Source organism: Biomphalaria glabrata, chromosome 4, assembly GCF_947242115.1.
Source record: "Biomphalaria glabrata chromosome 4, xgBioGlab47.1, whole genome shotgun sequence".
NCBI classification, from domain to species: Eukaryota; Metazoa; Mollusca; class Gastropoda; family Planorbidae; genus Biomphalaria; species Biomphalaria glabrata.
This window is the reverse complement of record NC_074714.1, coordinates 49,214,738-49,232,214: the sequence shown is the minus strand read 5'-3', so window position 1 is coordinate 49,232,214 and position 17,477 is coordinate 49,214,738. Positions and strand designations below refer to the sequence as shown.

General features: G+C 36.8%; 1 protein-coding gene across 1 annotated transcript; it reads right to left on the bottom strand.

The window, feature by feature from the left end:
- Positions 1–9,794: 9,794 nt before the first annotated feature.
- LOC106051453 (uncharacterized) lies at positions 9,795–16,510 on the bottom strand. Its single transcript, XM_056027259.1, has 4 exons — positions 16,341–16,510; positions 15,059–15,175; positions 13,801–14,070; positions 9,795–12,569 (listed from the first exon to the last, which is right to left on the bottom strand). Exons 1-4 carry the CDS (start codon positions 16,440–16,442, stop codon positions 12,270–12,272), a joined length of 789 nt encoding a protein of 262 aa, XP_055883234.1. The 5' UTR covers positions 16,443–16,510; the 3' UTR covers positions 9,795–12,269.
- Between the last annotated feature and the right edge of the window lie 967 nt (positions 16,511–17,477).

Here is a 17,477-nt window from a genome sequence, read left to right as displayed (position 1 = left end):
TGGTCTTTGGAAATGTTATGTTACTTAAGAATTTGTTATATTTATTTTAGGATTTGGTCTATTTACTAAGTTTGTTGATATGTGCAGTCTAAAGTGACGCAAGGTCTAAATTCATCACAATACCAGTCTTTATATATATATATATGCATACTGCATTCCTCATTAATCTTCGGACTCGAAGACAAGCTTTATTATATAAATAAGGAGATGCCTGCACTAAATGAGCACAATCCATAGAGCCCGGCGGTCGAATATGCCTGGGACAACAAACAGATTTGAGAACAACTCAACAAACGTGAAGACTGGGATTTTAGGGCGCCTCTTAGTCCACACAGCTCTAATGGGTACCTGACATTAGTCGGGGAAAAGTAAAGGCGGCTGGTCGTTGTGCTGGCCACATTATACCATCGTTAACCGTGGGCCAGAGAAACAGGGGACCTTTACATCATCTGCTTTATAGATCACAAGGTCTGAAAAGGGAACCTTACTTGACAACCAACGTGAATGTATCCAATATAATTTATTGTAAGTTTACCAGATGTCTTTTTTCGGGTTGTGTCATCCGTCTGGTAGGCATTGGACTGAAGTGTAAAAAGGTCCGGCTTTTTTCACAATAGGGTTTTATCCATCAATCGGGTTTATTCCTTTATATCTCTGGATAAATTGCACAAACTCACCAATAGACAGCTCTGTCACAGCAAGTAAGATGCCTTTTTTTTTTTGACAACCTCCTTCTTGGACAGTTTTTTTTTTCAAAGTTGTCCAAAAGAAACCAGTAACTCAAAATACACCAAGATCTGTCTGTCAGCCATTGTTTAGACTTCTTAGGCATAATAATAAAGTTGAAAATGGCGTTTCTGTTAATCAACGTGCAGTTGGCAAAAGAGGGAAAAACACCCTCCATAGAAAGGCACTTTTCCCACAATGTACTATCTGAAAATAATGTCGTACATTGAGTTCCACAAGTACATTGGTGCTCATAATGTACTACTGGAAAAAGATGTGTCTGAGAAATACACCACAAAGTTCTACAGCTTTGGAAATATTTCATTAATTACAGTGTAATCCTAGTTTTTAAATTTTTATATATCAGCTTTTCATGAAAATAGGCAGGGCACTTAACAGCTTGACAGTTCTGCCTCTAAGCCATTCTCCATCAAGAGCGGAGTAAAACAAGGATGTGTTCTGGCTTCAACACTATTTGGCATCTTCTTTTCAGTTGTACTCACCAGCGCTTTTAAATCCCTGAAAAATGGAGTATATATCCTCAGTACATCCGATGGAAAGCTATTTAACCTGCCACGCCTTAAAGCCAAAACGAAGAGAGGGAGTATCTTGATTAGGGAACTGCTGTTCGCCGATGATGCGTCACTCATATATCACTCACAAGAAGGATTGCAAAGACTTGTAAATGCTCTGGCAGCTGCTTGTCTAGAGTTTAGCCTTACAATAAGCCTCCTAAAGACCGAAATCCTGGCACAGGTTGTAGAAATACCATCGACACATATTGGAAATCACACACTTACAGTGGTGATGTGAACTTGGGAACAACAATAGCCAGCCACCTAGATTTAGACACTGAGCTGACAAAATGAATAGAAAGGCTTCTGCAGCAATGGCAAAACTCTCCAAGTATGTGTGGCAAAATACCAAATTGACTACGGCAACCAAAATCCTAGTCTACAAAGCCTGCGCTCTGAGCACACTTCTTTATGGCAGTGAGAGCTGGGCAACTTCCATGCGTCAAGAACACAGATTAAATAGCTTCCACTTACGCTGCCTGGGATGCATAATGTGTATCTCCTGGAGGGATCATGTCTCCAACCAGGACGTTTTGAAACGGGCCAATATGCACAGCATCTATGCTCTTCTTACACAGAGAAGACTTCGCTGGCTTGGTCATGTCACTCGCTTGCCATGGAAGAATTCCTAAAGACATCCTATACGCTGAACTTGCAGAAGGATTCAGACCCAAGGGCCGCCCAAGACTAACCTACAAAGATGGGCATCGAACAACGTATGTGGGAGGAGATAGCCCAAGACCGGACAGCATGGAGACAGACTGTACGTGCTGGTACGAACTTCGCCGAGAGCAAAAGAAACGAAGCTGCATCAGTCAAGAGAAAGAAGAAGAAAGCTGCCCTGTCAACTAGCCCTAAGTCAGATGCATATACATGCACGAACTGTGGCAAACTCTGCCGCTCCAGAATTGGCTTGATCAGTCACACCAGATTTTGCCCCGTCTCAAGACGAAACCAAAGCCAGTAACACACCTTCCGAGACAGAAGAATCCTAGTTTTTAAAGTTGAATTTGTCTTGTTCTTTTTTCTTGTGTCCTCCATTGTAAGGATTTGTCTTCATTTTTGTCGTCTTTGGGTGTACCTGTGTCTGGTAACCCTAACCTATTGAGACTTTGTCTCACGCTTGGCAGATATGTAGGCCTACTCACTATAATAAATCATTCACAACTTTTACAGTGTAATCGGTAGAGGTGTGTCTGTAGACGTTACAGACACTATAGATTTAGGCACTCTCAATACATGCATGTTGAAATAGAAACAAAATCATTATGTCTTATAAATGCATCTAGAAATCTGTCTTCTTCCAGATTGATGGGAAATGAAAGATGTATAGAGAACAATTATCCATACATTGCTCTTTTTTATGATTCTTTTAAAACTTGTTTTGTACTTGCACCCAGTGGCGTAGCAATCATGGGGGTTCATTCCAGACCATTTGTTATAGAAGGCCTCAACACTAACCTGCAACATCACAACCTGTGGGCAGTTTAGACCAATAGCTCGTTACCATTTCGTACAGATCTGTGACGTGATTTTAATCGTCTTATGATGAAATAAATCGTTTGATTACCTAGATCTTTCTAGATCTAGATTATGCATCTAAAAATTGCTAAATAATAATTATGAGACGAGAGTTCAATTACATAGGTTAGTGTTGAAAAGAAAAACTTTACTTCTTATAACTACTCTACAAAACAGCGCCTTCTTTCAGCTTTTTCACATTTGTGTGTGGTGTTAGTGAAAAAAATTCTATATATTGTGTTGTTTTATTGTTTTATTATTCAATCATCTGTAAATCTCAATTTTTCTTTTTGAACGATTGCAATTAGATAAGTTATTTATGTCAATTAGAAACAGAAGTGGGCCTAGGACTATTTCTTTGGGTATATCCGACTTTACTGTTATTGGTGTTGATTTGGAGCCATTTATTAGTACAGTTTGTTTACTACCTATCAGAATAATCATGAATACATTTACGTTGATGTAATGGGCCAGTAGTGCATAGTAATAATATCGCGTAACAAAACGTTCCAAAGATTTTTGGCAGAGGCGGAACTGATAATGTTTTGTTGGTGTGGTGATTATGTTTTGTATATAATATTGTAAACGGCACTTCATAGAACCTGGGTTGTAAGACTTAAAGAATGCTATGTTTATTTATTATTTTTACTATTATCTCATTGTTCCATTGGTTGGAACAGATTGACAGCGCTTGGAGTTTTGTTATTGTTGTCAGAGGCCTGAGTTATGGAGCTAGTCCTACGATATGAGTTACATAGAAGTCAGTTTTTCATAATTATTTGTATTTTCATTTGGTTAACATTTGATGCGATGTCTTCGGCTACAGTTACCCTGAGTACTTTTATTAAAGTTATACTTTTGTTGTTAATTCATCTCTGGCGTCTCTTGAGTTATTGAAAGAAGTATTACTAGTACGTTCTGTGTCAAGTATAGTCCCAGTAAGGAGTTCACAACAATCACAACAGTTGGAGAGGACGGTATGGCTTATTTTCCGTTTTCCACTGGGTCTACTTTACTAGTAACAATTCAAAGACGCCCTCTATGCGCCTTTGAGAACCTTCAACAGACTCCGTCTCTTTTTTTTTAGACTAGAGCGAATGATGTCACTGAGCTGTGAGAACTGGCGCCAGAATCGCTGACGATAACACAAACAGCCTTTGCAAAAGAAAAGCGTCATAAAAGAAAGTCACGGCAATCGACACAAGTTCCAGCTACAATAGCAGTCTGCAGCCAAAGATTTCATGCTCAGGTCTCACAGGCCATAAGTGAATACATAAAAATCAGAGCCAAGCCTTCAGCCCCATATATATATATATATATATAATTTAAAAGAAAAGGAAAAAGGAAAAAGAAATCTATACAGTGTTAAGAACTCGAGGGTTTTGGCGCCCTTTTAAAATCAGTCTAAATCCCTGGGGAAATTTCGGAAGGGTGATGCTGATCCGTGACTGTCGGAGCTACTTATGCCCCTAATAGTAAGCGTTGCACAGTTTTAATCGATTTTCTGGTGCTATTGATCGTTTATCGATGAGTTTCTGGAATGAAAGATTGATTGAACCAGCAATATGGGTAAAGAAAGAGATCGATAACTTTTCAATACCAACCTAATTTACTTGGTCGTAGGGAACGTTGTTGATTGGCTATCCACTGAGAGTGTCACGTGGGATTAAAAAATAGGTCAAAGGGTGAAACAAAATGACGTTCAAAAGGGGGGGGGGGATTTGAGAAAAATGACGTCGGAAAATAAAAACTTATGAGATGAAAATATATTGTCCGACGGATGTTTTTTTTTTTTTTGTTGTTTTTTTTTCAAATGAGATCATATATTTAACCTTATCAAGGCCATTACAATAAGGTTTTTTGGGCTTCACCAACTAAATAAATGATAATATTTCAATACAAAATCCATGAGATGAATATTTACAACGCAGATTCGGCCTTAGCCGTGACCTCCATATCGAAGGGGCCGCCTTAGCAATGCGTGGGGCCCTCGACGAGTGTCATATCATAGCCAGGAATATTTGTAAGATGGTCTGACGTGGACGAAACATTCTCGTTTTCGCGTGGCCTTCTGAGGTGCGGCAGTTTAGACCAATGGCTTGTTGCTACGTCACAGGTCTGTAAGACGTGGCAACGAGCTATTGGTCTAAACTGACCTCAGGCTGTGACGTTGCAGGCCAGTGTTCAGGTCTTCTATAACGAATGGTCTCGGCCTGGAACGACTGCTCCACTCGCCCCGCCCCTAAGGCCGCATCTGTACACGAACTAATTTTAAGTCTTTGAGTCCACAGAATGAAGAAGAGTGCAATGTTTCACTGAGATCTACAGATTGAACTGTAACGCAGAAAAAGACGTAGTTTGTTGGAGTCCAATTATATTTCTCTTTTCGCCCTCTGCGCATGTCATTGCGGTAGCTTACCGTGCTTTAAAAAGGACGTCGTAAAAATTAAAGTGCTCCCCCATCAAGACCCAATTCGAAGTCCGTTTTCTTTGACTGACAAATAGATGAACACAGACCTGGCAGCCACTGGCTTCCGAAAGAGATAGCCGGAGAACTGTTACAATGCCAGTGGGACAGAAACAAAAAGAAAGCTTCCGCAAAAGACAAGCGCAAGCGCTGCCGATGATAGATGCTGCAAAGCATGTAGGCCACAGCCAGGTCAGCAGAGCCCCAGAGGCGAAGCGACCCACGTGAGAGTTGTGAGGGTCGCACGTGTCTTCAAGTTGTGAAGGGCATCAAACTTTCCCCTAGTATGTATTAAGTTTCTATTCCCTTGAGTATTTCTGTAAAAAACACAACAGGATCATACTCTAGACCTAACGACATTGGAGTTCGGCATGAAGACATTACAGATGATTTTCTAATACACCCTGTCACTCAACGATCTGAATCAGTTCGGCTTATGGATAGCTCATTCAGAGAAATCTGTAGACATCAAGAATCAGCAAAAGTAAAGACGACGAAGCTTTCAAAAGTTTGGTTCTTCCGGCAAATGCCAACAGGTGAAAAGTTCTTAGAAAGTATATGTATTGCTCGTCAAAAAAAAAAAAAAAGAATCCTTATTTTGCTTTCCTGCTTACTCTCCTCAACAAGATCAAGTACTACTTCTGTATTTAAATCCAGCGATGGCTTCAATTTGTGGTGGACGTTGTTGTCAAAAATGGAAAACCAAAAGACTGCAGGGCTCACATTCAGTCATCGCTTGGAGGAAGGTGGAAGTTTGTCTCCGAGTAGGAAACAGTATTGACAGCAAGGCTCAAGATTGAAGTACACGAGGAGGAAAGTTTTGTAAAGACTCTTTGTCTGCATGTATTCAGATCTGGAATTAGTGCAGAGCCACAAGATACACGCGCTAGACTAAAAATAAGATTCTATATGACACACAAGAAAGAGCTTCGTAGGGAACTTTTCTTTGGACATGATTGTTTCAGAAATAATCCCCCGATATAAATAAAAACAACGTTATGGTGTGTCAGATAAATATTTGACGTCTTCCCAACTATCGAAGTCAATCTCGATTGTGCTCCTGTTAACATGGATAGAAAGAATTTCGTCAGGAGCGAAATATACTTTCAACAGATTTGTCAAGTTTCTCCAGAAGCCTCCTAACGCCTAAAACAAGAACCTGCTGAGCATTTATGTTCAATAAAAATCAAAATCGGTTAGAATATTCGGTCCCAGCTATCATCATCTTTTTCACATATTTCTGACTTGGGAGCATGGCCGGTCTTAGGGCACTGCAACCTATTCGGCCGCAGTGGGCCCGCACTTTCATAGGCCCTGCGCTAACTTTAGTTGTAAATTATTAAATTAAACCATTTTAACTTACAACAGGCTTTCCGCGCTGTCTCCTGATTTTCCACGAGCTCCTGGAAATCTCCTGAAATTGCGAAGTATACGAAAAAAATCATGAAAATCTCCCGAAATTATTAAGATATCCTGAAAGCTCATAAAATATCCTGAAAACTCAAAGCATGTTCTGAAAAATAGACAAAATGGTAATTTTGGTATGTCATTCAATATGGAATACGCAAATCCTACTCGCGATAAAAAAAGGCTTTGTCATTTAATAAAAGTAATAGGGCGAATTTTAACCAAAAACAGTAAGTTCCAATGTATTAATTTACTGTAATAGTCAATGGCATTTAAATATAGATCTAAATCTATCTCGATTTCTTAAAGCAAAAAACAAAAGCGATATTTTGCTAGTCGATAGTAAATCTAAAAGCAGATCTGAAGGTTTATCGGCTTTATGTTGGAAATCTACCTTCTATTGTAGATGGCTCGTAAAATTAATTTGATCTTGATTTTGCACTTAGTAAAGTAGGCCTACCAATAAATTGCAAAGACGAATTTATTTTGTAACAAAAAATCTTAATTTTCACTTATTATCCTTATCCATACCCAGACTAGGCCCCGCGCAATCCGTTTCGCATAGGGCCCCGCAATCTGTAGGACCGGCCCTGCTTGGGAGGTAAGTGTAGCCACATGCAAGCAAAGTTTCTTTAGAGTGTGGCCTAATGTTAATTAAGATTTACAACTTACGAACGATGACAAATTTACGACTCACAATTTCGGTAATTTATGTCCGTTGAACAAGAGCTGACGGAGATTTCGATTAAAATGATTGATACCTTTGCTAGCAAGAAAGCACGTGAGATTTAGTTGTAATGTTTCTCTTTTGCGTATTAGCAATACTCTATCTAGTCTAAGATAATCTTATCGGTTTGGGCTATTCAAAGTTGCATCAAATTAGAGATTGGCTGCCAAATTAGTCTTACTGGAAAGTAGTGCTACTAAAAGATTTGTAAAAAAAAAAAATTTGGGGGGGGGGGGGGAATCACTAAACATTGTTCCAGAAAATTCTACACTTAATGTTTATTATCAAATCTTTCTAGTCTTCAGATTATAAAAAAAAAAAAAATTGGCAGTAGGTCTAAGTCTTTTCATGGTTACGTCTTCTTATCGCAGTAAGTACCAAGACGAGAGAAGTATTTGGGATCATTCCTTTGAACTGTCTCCCCTGTCGAACTCCACTTTCCTCCCTTTCCAAACCCCTTGACAATTCATTTACTTACGTTTCCCAGCATTCAATATTCTCAGATTAAAAAAAGATGGCGTCTTAGATAAAGGCAACAGCTTTAAAGGCCCAGGATGGACAAGACTGCGTGCTTTTCAAGGACCTGGGTGGGGTGGGATGTGGTGTTGCAGGTCTGTGCGAGTGAGTTTATGTACCGAGTTATTGCGATGATGTGTTCGCATCGTCACAGTGGTGTATGTGTGTGTGTGTCTGCCTCATACTCGCCCTTACCCTCCTAAAAAGCTCTGCGCGGTTTTCACCATATAGGCTATTGATCGCACCCCACCTAATCGATGAAATAGTTCGATAAATGTGCACTACATCTGTGCTGGGCTTATTGTATTGGGCTCGCCATTGACATTCCACCCAGGTGAGCAAACTGTGGGGCCGCTTTTATACAACGCTGGGCCCACGTTTTCAAATTAAAGAGTCTTTTTACTACGCACACCGGTGGAACACGTTGTGGGCTATTTATTTTGTAACGCAAGCTACGCACTCACCTATATAAGCCTCCTTTCATGCAACTGCGCACGCTGTAAATAATATAAACGAGGCCTCCAACTTAAGAAATAGTCGGGGTCAGGAGGCGAAATTATATGAAATAGGCGCTGCAATATCAATTTTAACTTTTAAATTTAGTTATTCTTAAGTATGGTACTAAGTACATCGCTATACGAGAATTCGGAGAAAGAAGCCTGGGTAATGTGCTTTTGGCGGGATAGGAAAATTCTAAAAAAAAAAAGGGTGTCTAGACAGAATCACCAATGAGGAAATCCTGCGAAGAGATGAGTGCCAGGTCAGCGCACTGTTTTTCAGCAGCCTTGGGGTTGGCTTACTCACCGAATGCCAAAGAGTCGACTTCCAGGGTATGGTGATCTAACAAGAAGGCGGCAAACCTGCTAGTCGTCCACTACTAAGATACCGGGTTCTCTGGTGTATATAAGTGCGACATGAAGATTTTCAAAATAGACCACAAAATTGTGAGAAAAGCTCATAATAATAATAAGTCTTCTCTTGAGTCCGAAGATTTATGAGAAATGCAGTATTTCCCATGGCCACGCAGCCCCAGCTAACATAATTCGCCACTCGCAAGGCAAGTGTAACGACTGTCCGCCGGTGGTCGATTAAGATTTTATCCTTTTATCGACTCTGTTGCGACTAGTCATTTGTGGGCGAGTTATATAAAATACTGCCCTGCCTCCAGCCTGTTGTAAGTTAAATTTTTAATTTTTTAAGGTTTTAATTTACAATACCACTATTTGAACTCAATTTTAAAATGCAGTCCACAGAAACGGCTGAACACGGTGCAGCCTTTGGTTTGTAAAATGTTTTACATATTTCGGATGTTCCTTCAGAGCTGAAGATAGTTTACTTCCTAGTACAAACCTCCCGCAGGACGACGGGGGATGGGAGCGGGCAGGGTTTGAACCCGGGACCATCGATAAATCCAAACGACAGTCCAGCGCGCAAACGACACGACCAGTCAGCCATTGGTTATTACAGATGTTAAACCCATGACCGTGGATGTGTATCAAGGAGTAGCCTCATGTTAACTAATGACTTAAATCAATTGTTGGAATGATTTTATGAGTTTTCGAGAAGTACATGGCCAGATTTTTTTATTACTTCAGACTAATCATTTTACCCGTTATTACACTATCATGTATAGAAAATATCTTGAAAGTTCTGTTACTGCTCAATGTTATGTCATTGAACTCTTGTCGTTTCAACACAGACACAGAGTCAGTTATGTTGAAAAGGAATATATGTATCTTTTTTTTTTTAATTATGTGTACCATTCAAGGTAGATGAGTACTTTTTTAAATTAAACTCTAAACTGATACAGTATATAAAAACATGTAGATCTAAAGAAATCACAAACCTCAGATCATTAGTTTTTAAGTTTAGTTGTTTTTTTTTTTTTGGTGACTGGATGCAACATGATGAAATCATAGTGAAAATATGAGAAACATTGACCCAGTCAGAATGCCTTGATCTCACTTAGACAAACAAATCATACAACTGATTCAAACAAAATGACCGTTCTGATGGATGTCAGCAAAATGACATGGTAACAATACCAGGTTGACATTTGGTAAAACACACACACAGAGAAATGAAGTGAAAGTATGGAAAGTTTCACAAAATACATGAGTGAGAACAAACAAAATCATCTCATGATCACATTCAATGTTAGTAACTAGGCAACACAAATACACCTTTACATTAGCAACTGACATCAGAAACCTGAAACTAGTACGAGTGAAACTATTTGCATATTTTCAAAGTCTATGTAAAAAAAAAAAGAGTATCAAAATGTGTTTTTCATATTTAATTTCTTAGTTACATTTGAACTCTGTTAACATAACAAAAAATTAAGCTACAATTTTGTTCTATTTAGACTTCACTTTCAAAAATATGAAATCATTATTCTTAGTATATAACAAAAAATAAAACTACAATTTTGTTCTATTTAGACTTCACTTTCAAAAATATGAAACCATTATTCTTAGTATAAGAGAATAGAGAAAATGCTTGGATTTAAAAGTAAGCAGTAAGTCTAAATGCTTCAGAGATGTCAGTTTATGTACATTGCATGATACAATGAACAATCTCATTCCCAGTGCTAAATGACCAGATATAAAAACTAGATACAAATGGTTTCTTTAGTAAAGACTTGTATTCAGTGAATATTGTGACCAGTAATGAATAATTCTATCCTAATTGGCAGGACCGGTCCTACAGATTGCAGAGCCCTATGCAAATGGATTGAGCGGCGCCTAGTCTGGGTATAGTGATGACGATAATAAGTGAAAATTAAGATTTTTTGTTAGAAAATAAATTTGCCTTTGCATATTATTTGTACTTTACTAAGTGCAAAATCAAGGTCAAATTAACTTTACGATTTCCAACATAAAGCTGATAAACATTTAGATCTGCCTTTTAGATTTAATATCGACTAGCAAAATAACGCTTTTGATTTTGTTTTAAGAAATCGAGATAGATTTATATCTATATTTAAATGCCATTGACTATTACAGTAATTTAATATATTGGAATTCACCGTTTTGGTTAAAATTCGCCCTATTATTTTTATTAAATGAAAGCTGACAAAGCAGTTGTTTTTTTTAATCGCAAGTAGGATTTTGTCTATTTTTCAGAACATGTTTTGAGTTTTAAGGATATTTTCATGACTTTTTTTCTTATACTTTGCAATTTCAGGAGATGTCCAGGAGCTCCTGGAAAATCAGGAGACCTCGGAAACCCTGTTATAAGATAAAATGGTTTAATTTAATAATTTACAATCAGAGTTAGGGTGGGGCCCATTGCTGCCGCATAGGTTCGCATTGCCCTAGGACCGGCCCTGCTAATGGACCTCATTCACCAATCGTAAACAAACAACATTTAGCACGTGGTGCTCTATCTCTTCTGTATAATTTACGATCTCATGTTTAATTCATGATGGTTGTCATGTGACAGTTTCTTTTTGTTGTTTTATCAATAAGATCACGTGACTAAATGTTGTTTGTTTACGATTGATGAATGAGGGCCATTGGATTGGTTGAACTTGTACCCGTTCTGGAGTTGGAGTAACTGAAAGGGGAGACAACTTAAAATATATTTTCACAAACCACTGTTGCACAACCCACCAATAAAAGGGTAAAAAGAGAAATGTTGGTCACTAGAGGTACACACATGGTATCACTACAATATTTTAAAACTGGACTATGACAGACTGAGTAGTATTTTTTTTTATAGAAATTACTTTAAAAATTCAGTTGAACACAAAAACAAAATACTTCATTTAATCACATTTTCAAATCTATAAACAATGGATATTGTACCCAGAAATGAATAAAACAATGGAACTGTAGAATAACTCATTTATACATTTTTTAAATTTCCTTAAATTGTGCTTGTATAAATTTTAAAGGAACAGAATCTGGGTTGTTGGTTTGTTGTTTGTTTGTTTTTTACAAGATTAACCGTACTGCAAAAAACTGCACTACTTTCGATTCATTCTGACTTAGTTTTCACTACTTCTAAAACAACTGAAGATGAGCTTTAAGAAAACACAACATCCTATAGTTGTTCTTAGAGCCATCATCATCATGGGCTAAAAAAAAAAGGAAAGTATTGAATTTGGGCTATTCCAAAGTTAAATATCTTTCTCTTCAGGTTTATTACCTAGCAATACAGCTACTTGTGTGATAACAAAAAATGCTTACTGAAATAGTGACATTTTTAGGTAGAAAGGTGTCAACCAGTTCTAGCATAGAAAAAAACTATTTACATGTCATTTCAGCACTGAACAGAACAAGATATGGTACAACAGGTAAATATTTATGAAAACAAATACAGAATGTTATTGTTGCTGGTACCAGTTGCCGTACTGATCTGTGTAGCCCTGATACAATGAGGTGTCTCCACTGTTACCCATGACCCAAGTTCCGGCCGGGTTGGCATAGCTATTGCTGACCCACATTCCTTGCTGCTGAGCTTGTGTCTGGGCCATGCCATACATCATGACGTTCTGCTGTGGGTAAATCTTGGTCTTCTTGTCATCTACGACAGTGGCGGTTGTGGGGGCTGCATACACTGCTGCAACCTGAGTTGCATCTGTAGCCACCTGCTGACCAGCCATCCAATAAGCTGTGGTAGCCAACTAAAGGAAAAAAAAAAAAGGTTAAATGAACATATTTTTTTAAAAGGTTGATATCAGCAAATAGAAAGAGAAAAAAAAAAAGTATAGTGACTAATAACAAAAGATTTTCTTGAGACCTAGTTGTCCATAGGGCAAGTGAAGTGTAGCTCAATTTCTGTGGCCAAAGTTTATGAGTGGGTTATATGGCCTGTATAATGATCAACTGCGTTAACTTTCTTCAGCTGATGGCAGTGCTAGGCAGGCAACCTTTGGGTGATCTCTGGTACTTAAGTCCAGGTAAACATTCCTGAAAAAAGTCACAGTTTTCACTAGGATTCAAAAAGAGACCTTTAAATTGGCAGCTGAATGGTTCACCCCAAAGCCTTATAAAAAGTTAAATATTTTTAAAAGATGTTTTTCATGACACATTAGCCATACTGTGTCAAGAGTAAATTTTAAAAGCGAATGTAATGAAAAAAAAAAAAAAAAAAAAAAAAAGTTGCGATAATATAAACATTGTAGTTAGCTCCCTTGTGTATTGAACCCATTTAATACAATTATAACTCAAAGGTTAACAAAGTGATTAAGAGGCATTGTTTCAACATAATGCTAAGGGTAAGTGTCTTTGTCTTAAGGAAAATACTAAGTTCTATTTCCTTAAGAAATGATTTGTAATAAATAGAAAAAAATTAACTTTATCCAGCTAAACAAAAACAAAGAAAGTTGCATTGCTCTGGAAGATGCACAAAGATAAGGGTTCAAATTTTGGCAAAGCTTAAATTTATATTCTAAAAGATCAATATTTTCCTGCATGGTTAAAAAACAGTTTGTTCAACTTGACCCTTTGTTTTGGGAAAATTAATACATTTAAACTGTTGCTTTGTGTAAAAAAAACAAAAACAAAACTTATGACAAACTGCATATTACTAATGCTAAAATATGTCCAACTTACTTCTCGTTTTGGGTACTAAAAATTCATATTCAAGCATTAAGCAAACAGAAAAACTCTATAATTTATCATTTCAATACCTTAAAATTAGAAAATAAATATTTATGGTTAAATTATACACTGCAGTTTCTGGACTTTTGTTTGAAAAATTGTTGGAAAAAAAAAATGAAAAGAACTATACACATCTGATTTTCACACAAAAAAAAGTTAAATGTATCTTCTCATTGTGTATAAGAGAAGAAGAAAAATTAGAATGCAAGATAGTTAAAAACTTTCTTTGGTTCATGTAATTGATTTGCCAACCTGATTAGTAGCAGTAGCATATGTACTGTAGGTGTACCCAGTATTTTGGGTATAGTTTGTTGTGCCCCCACGGCCTCTGTAGCTCCCACGTCCACGAGGTGTCATATCACTTCCACCATGCCATGTCGTGGACTTGTTCATTCCTCCTCGCAATGAGTTATTATCGAATCGTCCTCTGCCTTGGCCATTGAGTGGCTTTTTATATGTGACAGGAAGTGCTCTAGCTTTTAATGCAAGTGGATGAGCAAAAAGTGATGATCCTTCAAGAACCTGTGAAGCATAATTTAGATAAGTACATTTTTCACTTTCAGAATCATGCTCTTAAATAATTTTTGTTTTCTAAGAGACTTAAAATAAAAAAATGTAAATTTTTTTTCTTTTTTTTTTACCTACTTTAAAAACTATCTCTGTTGCCCACAGGTAATGAAATGAAAAAGTTACTAGCCTAGTAAACAACTGAACCAAACTACTATTAGTGGGAAGTGTGGTCTAGAGGCTAAGCACATTTGGCCTGGCTTGGCTACCTATAAAGGGGGCTCGAGGTTGGACACCCGACTCTGGCACAGTTGTTTACTGAGCCACTAAAGACAGCACTGAAAACCTTCTCCCAGATACCCCCCCCCCCCACACACACACACACAGGTCCACAAATGAGATTGGACCATAGTGCTCTAATAATGCTATAAGCATGAAAGTAGCGCAATATAAAAGCTATAATTTGTTTATTAATCAACGTATTTATCAAGAAAAAAATTAGACTTGTAGCTCAATGGTTACACTGATTTAAAAAAAAAAATGTTTTGTGGCTGCTTGCAAACAGACTAACTTTAGAAGCAATATGGAAAATAAGACTGAATCTCTATCCAATAAAGGAAATCATACAGTATAAACTCTGAAAAACGTACTTGCTCCTCCTGCCTCAGGGTCTGTATTTCCCTAGCTCAGACACACTAGGAAAGTATTTTTTTCTCTTAGCTTGTCAACAGACATAAAGGTATTAATATTGAATATTTTGTTGAATTGGATGATAGTAAAATTAAAATAGTGCAATATGGTATATATATATATATATATATATATATATATATATATATATATATATATATATATATATATATATATATATGTTTAGTGTATGATCAGACTAAAGAAAATTACCCTTTACAGTAATTAACTTTTTTCTTAATAAGCAAAAGGATGTTTTCCATTGTATATACATTTCATCCATCTGTTGACTAAAAACGTTAATAGTATGTACCTGAGATGCATACTGAACTGATTCTGGATGTTGAAAAACAACATAGGCCTGTCCTTTGTGTTTCTTTTCCTCGCCTTCCCCTTCAATAGGTAGTATAAGTCGCTCTATTGGCCCTGTCTAATGAATTAGTTCAGATTCATTAGTAGAATAAATAACACTTTTTAAAAAAATATGATAAAGTTAATATAAAAAAATATTTTAAAAATTAAGTTAATAATTTTAATAGAAAAATAGAATTTATAATGCTAATACAAGAAAGACAAAATAAAGTGAAAATTTCAGTGTTATTTTTCATAACATTTACACAGTTTCTCATGATCTAAATAAATATTCTTAGTTAGGAGAAAAGTTTGTGTGTGGATTTTTTTGAAAGGTTGTGTCCTTGACACATGACTAACACAAGATTTCTTTTCAGCATTTTTTGTTTTTGAAAGCATTGCTGTTCAACATTCATGTGTCGATAAAATGGGAAAGCTGAACAAACAAAAAGTTGACTGTAGGTGTAGATTTATTAATTATTGTTGTTTTTTTTTTAATTTTTTGCAACATAACAAGCATTTGAATTTGATTTGAAAAGAAAGTGGCTGTTTTTAATGACCTGAAAACTAAAAGATACTGTGGAAAAATGGCTGGTTGAGACTGCAGACTTTTAAGTTACTTCAAGGAAATAGAAGCGTCAAGAAAATATTTATCAAAAAGAGACAGAAAAAGATGCTGTGGGAATGGCAACCTATCATGATGTTAATGTTAACTTAACTTAAATGTGTAAAATAAATAGTGCCCAGTACTTTTTTAATGCTTCAAATCTTACCCTTAATTATTATAAAATACGCCAGAAATTAAAAATCAACATGACCTAGACTATAATTATAGATCTACAATCTACTATAATAGTCTTATCATCTTATGTATGTCACTTATCGACTTATGATGACAAATTATGAATTTTAATGCCCAATGAGGCCAATGCCCCAATGCCAACAACTTAGTAGTCCCCAGATAGTTTTCTTTATCCATAGGTGGAAACGTTATCAGTCATAATAGGCGCCCATAGGCTTATATTATCATTATGTCATTATCAGACTCAGATTCTAAATCTAGAAGATCTATTCTATGGATACCTTAGACTTACTTAGATCTAGAATCTAGTAATAGTAGTATTAAACTAGATCTAAATAAAATGAAAAAATGGCGTCATTTTTTTTAGTCCTACCTATGTTGGGACTTGACTAGATTAGTTTAAATAGATTGTTAATAAATACTAATTTAGTTACGCAACTACCTGCAAAAAGAGTTCGTAAAGCAATTCCTCTGTAACATTTTCATGTAGATTTCCGACCCATAGGGTCTTATTATCCTCAGTAATTTGAGACATTTGAGTCATTGTGTTGTTAGATTTTCAATAAAACATCTTGAACAAGTTTCCGGTAATGGGAGACTACTCGCAGAGTACAATTACACTAACCTATATACCAAGATCAAACTCAACACAAAACAGGATACGTGTTCAAGAAAGCTAAGATACATACATACAGTCCACACAGTCACAGACACACTCACGTGCGCGCGCGCGCGCGCACACACACACAAACACACACACACACACAGAGCTGGAGGCCACTCACGAAGGCCGCGGGATACACATTTGAGATAAATTTCATTATATTATAAAAAGCTACGTGTTTTGATTATTGTCTAGAATAACTCCCGCCAAAACGTCCGCTGCGCAAAGCGCCTCGCGCTAAAACGGCTACACCATAACGTCAAGTATTGCCCAAACCTTCATAGGAGGATCGCGGAGAATGGCGGCGGTCGGGGTTCATACCCGAGACTGTAAGTATTTCTTGCAAAATTACTGAAAAATATTTTGTTGGGGAACCGCCAATATTACAATTATTATGCATCCTCTGTTTGGGACTCCTCAACTCAAGAAAACATAAAGAAACTAGAACAGGCGCAATTAGAGCCGCGAGATTTGTAATATTTTATTTATTTTTTATTTTAATATTCACATTTGAATAGAATAATGGCAATTTCTTCGATTCCGAAGATTAAGAATGAGTGCAGTGTTTCACATGACTACGCAAGCCCTGTTGCGACCTGCATATTTTTCTGCATCTCGTGCAGACGAAGCCGTTGTCCGCCGGTGGTCTATTTAATTTTTAGCGGCCCCCGAAAGGGAAAAAGACGCTATTAGTTTTGTGTGAAATGTCTGACCGTCTGTCCGTCCGTCCCGTTTAGATCTCGTAAACTAGAAAAGATATTGAAAATCCGACTTCACAATATTTTAGACCATTCAAAGTTCTGATACAACGGCTACTTTTTTTTTTCCTGAAAGCGAAAGATCTAATTTTTAAAATCAGTTATGTAAGCAGTTTTTTAAAGAGAAAAAGCTAATTTGTATGCATTATAAGTTAGG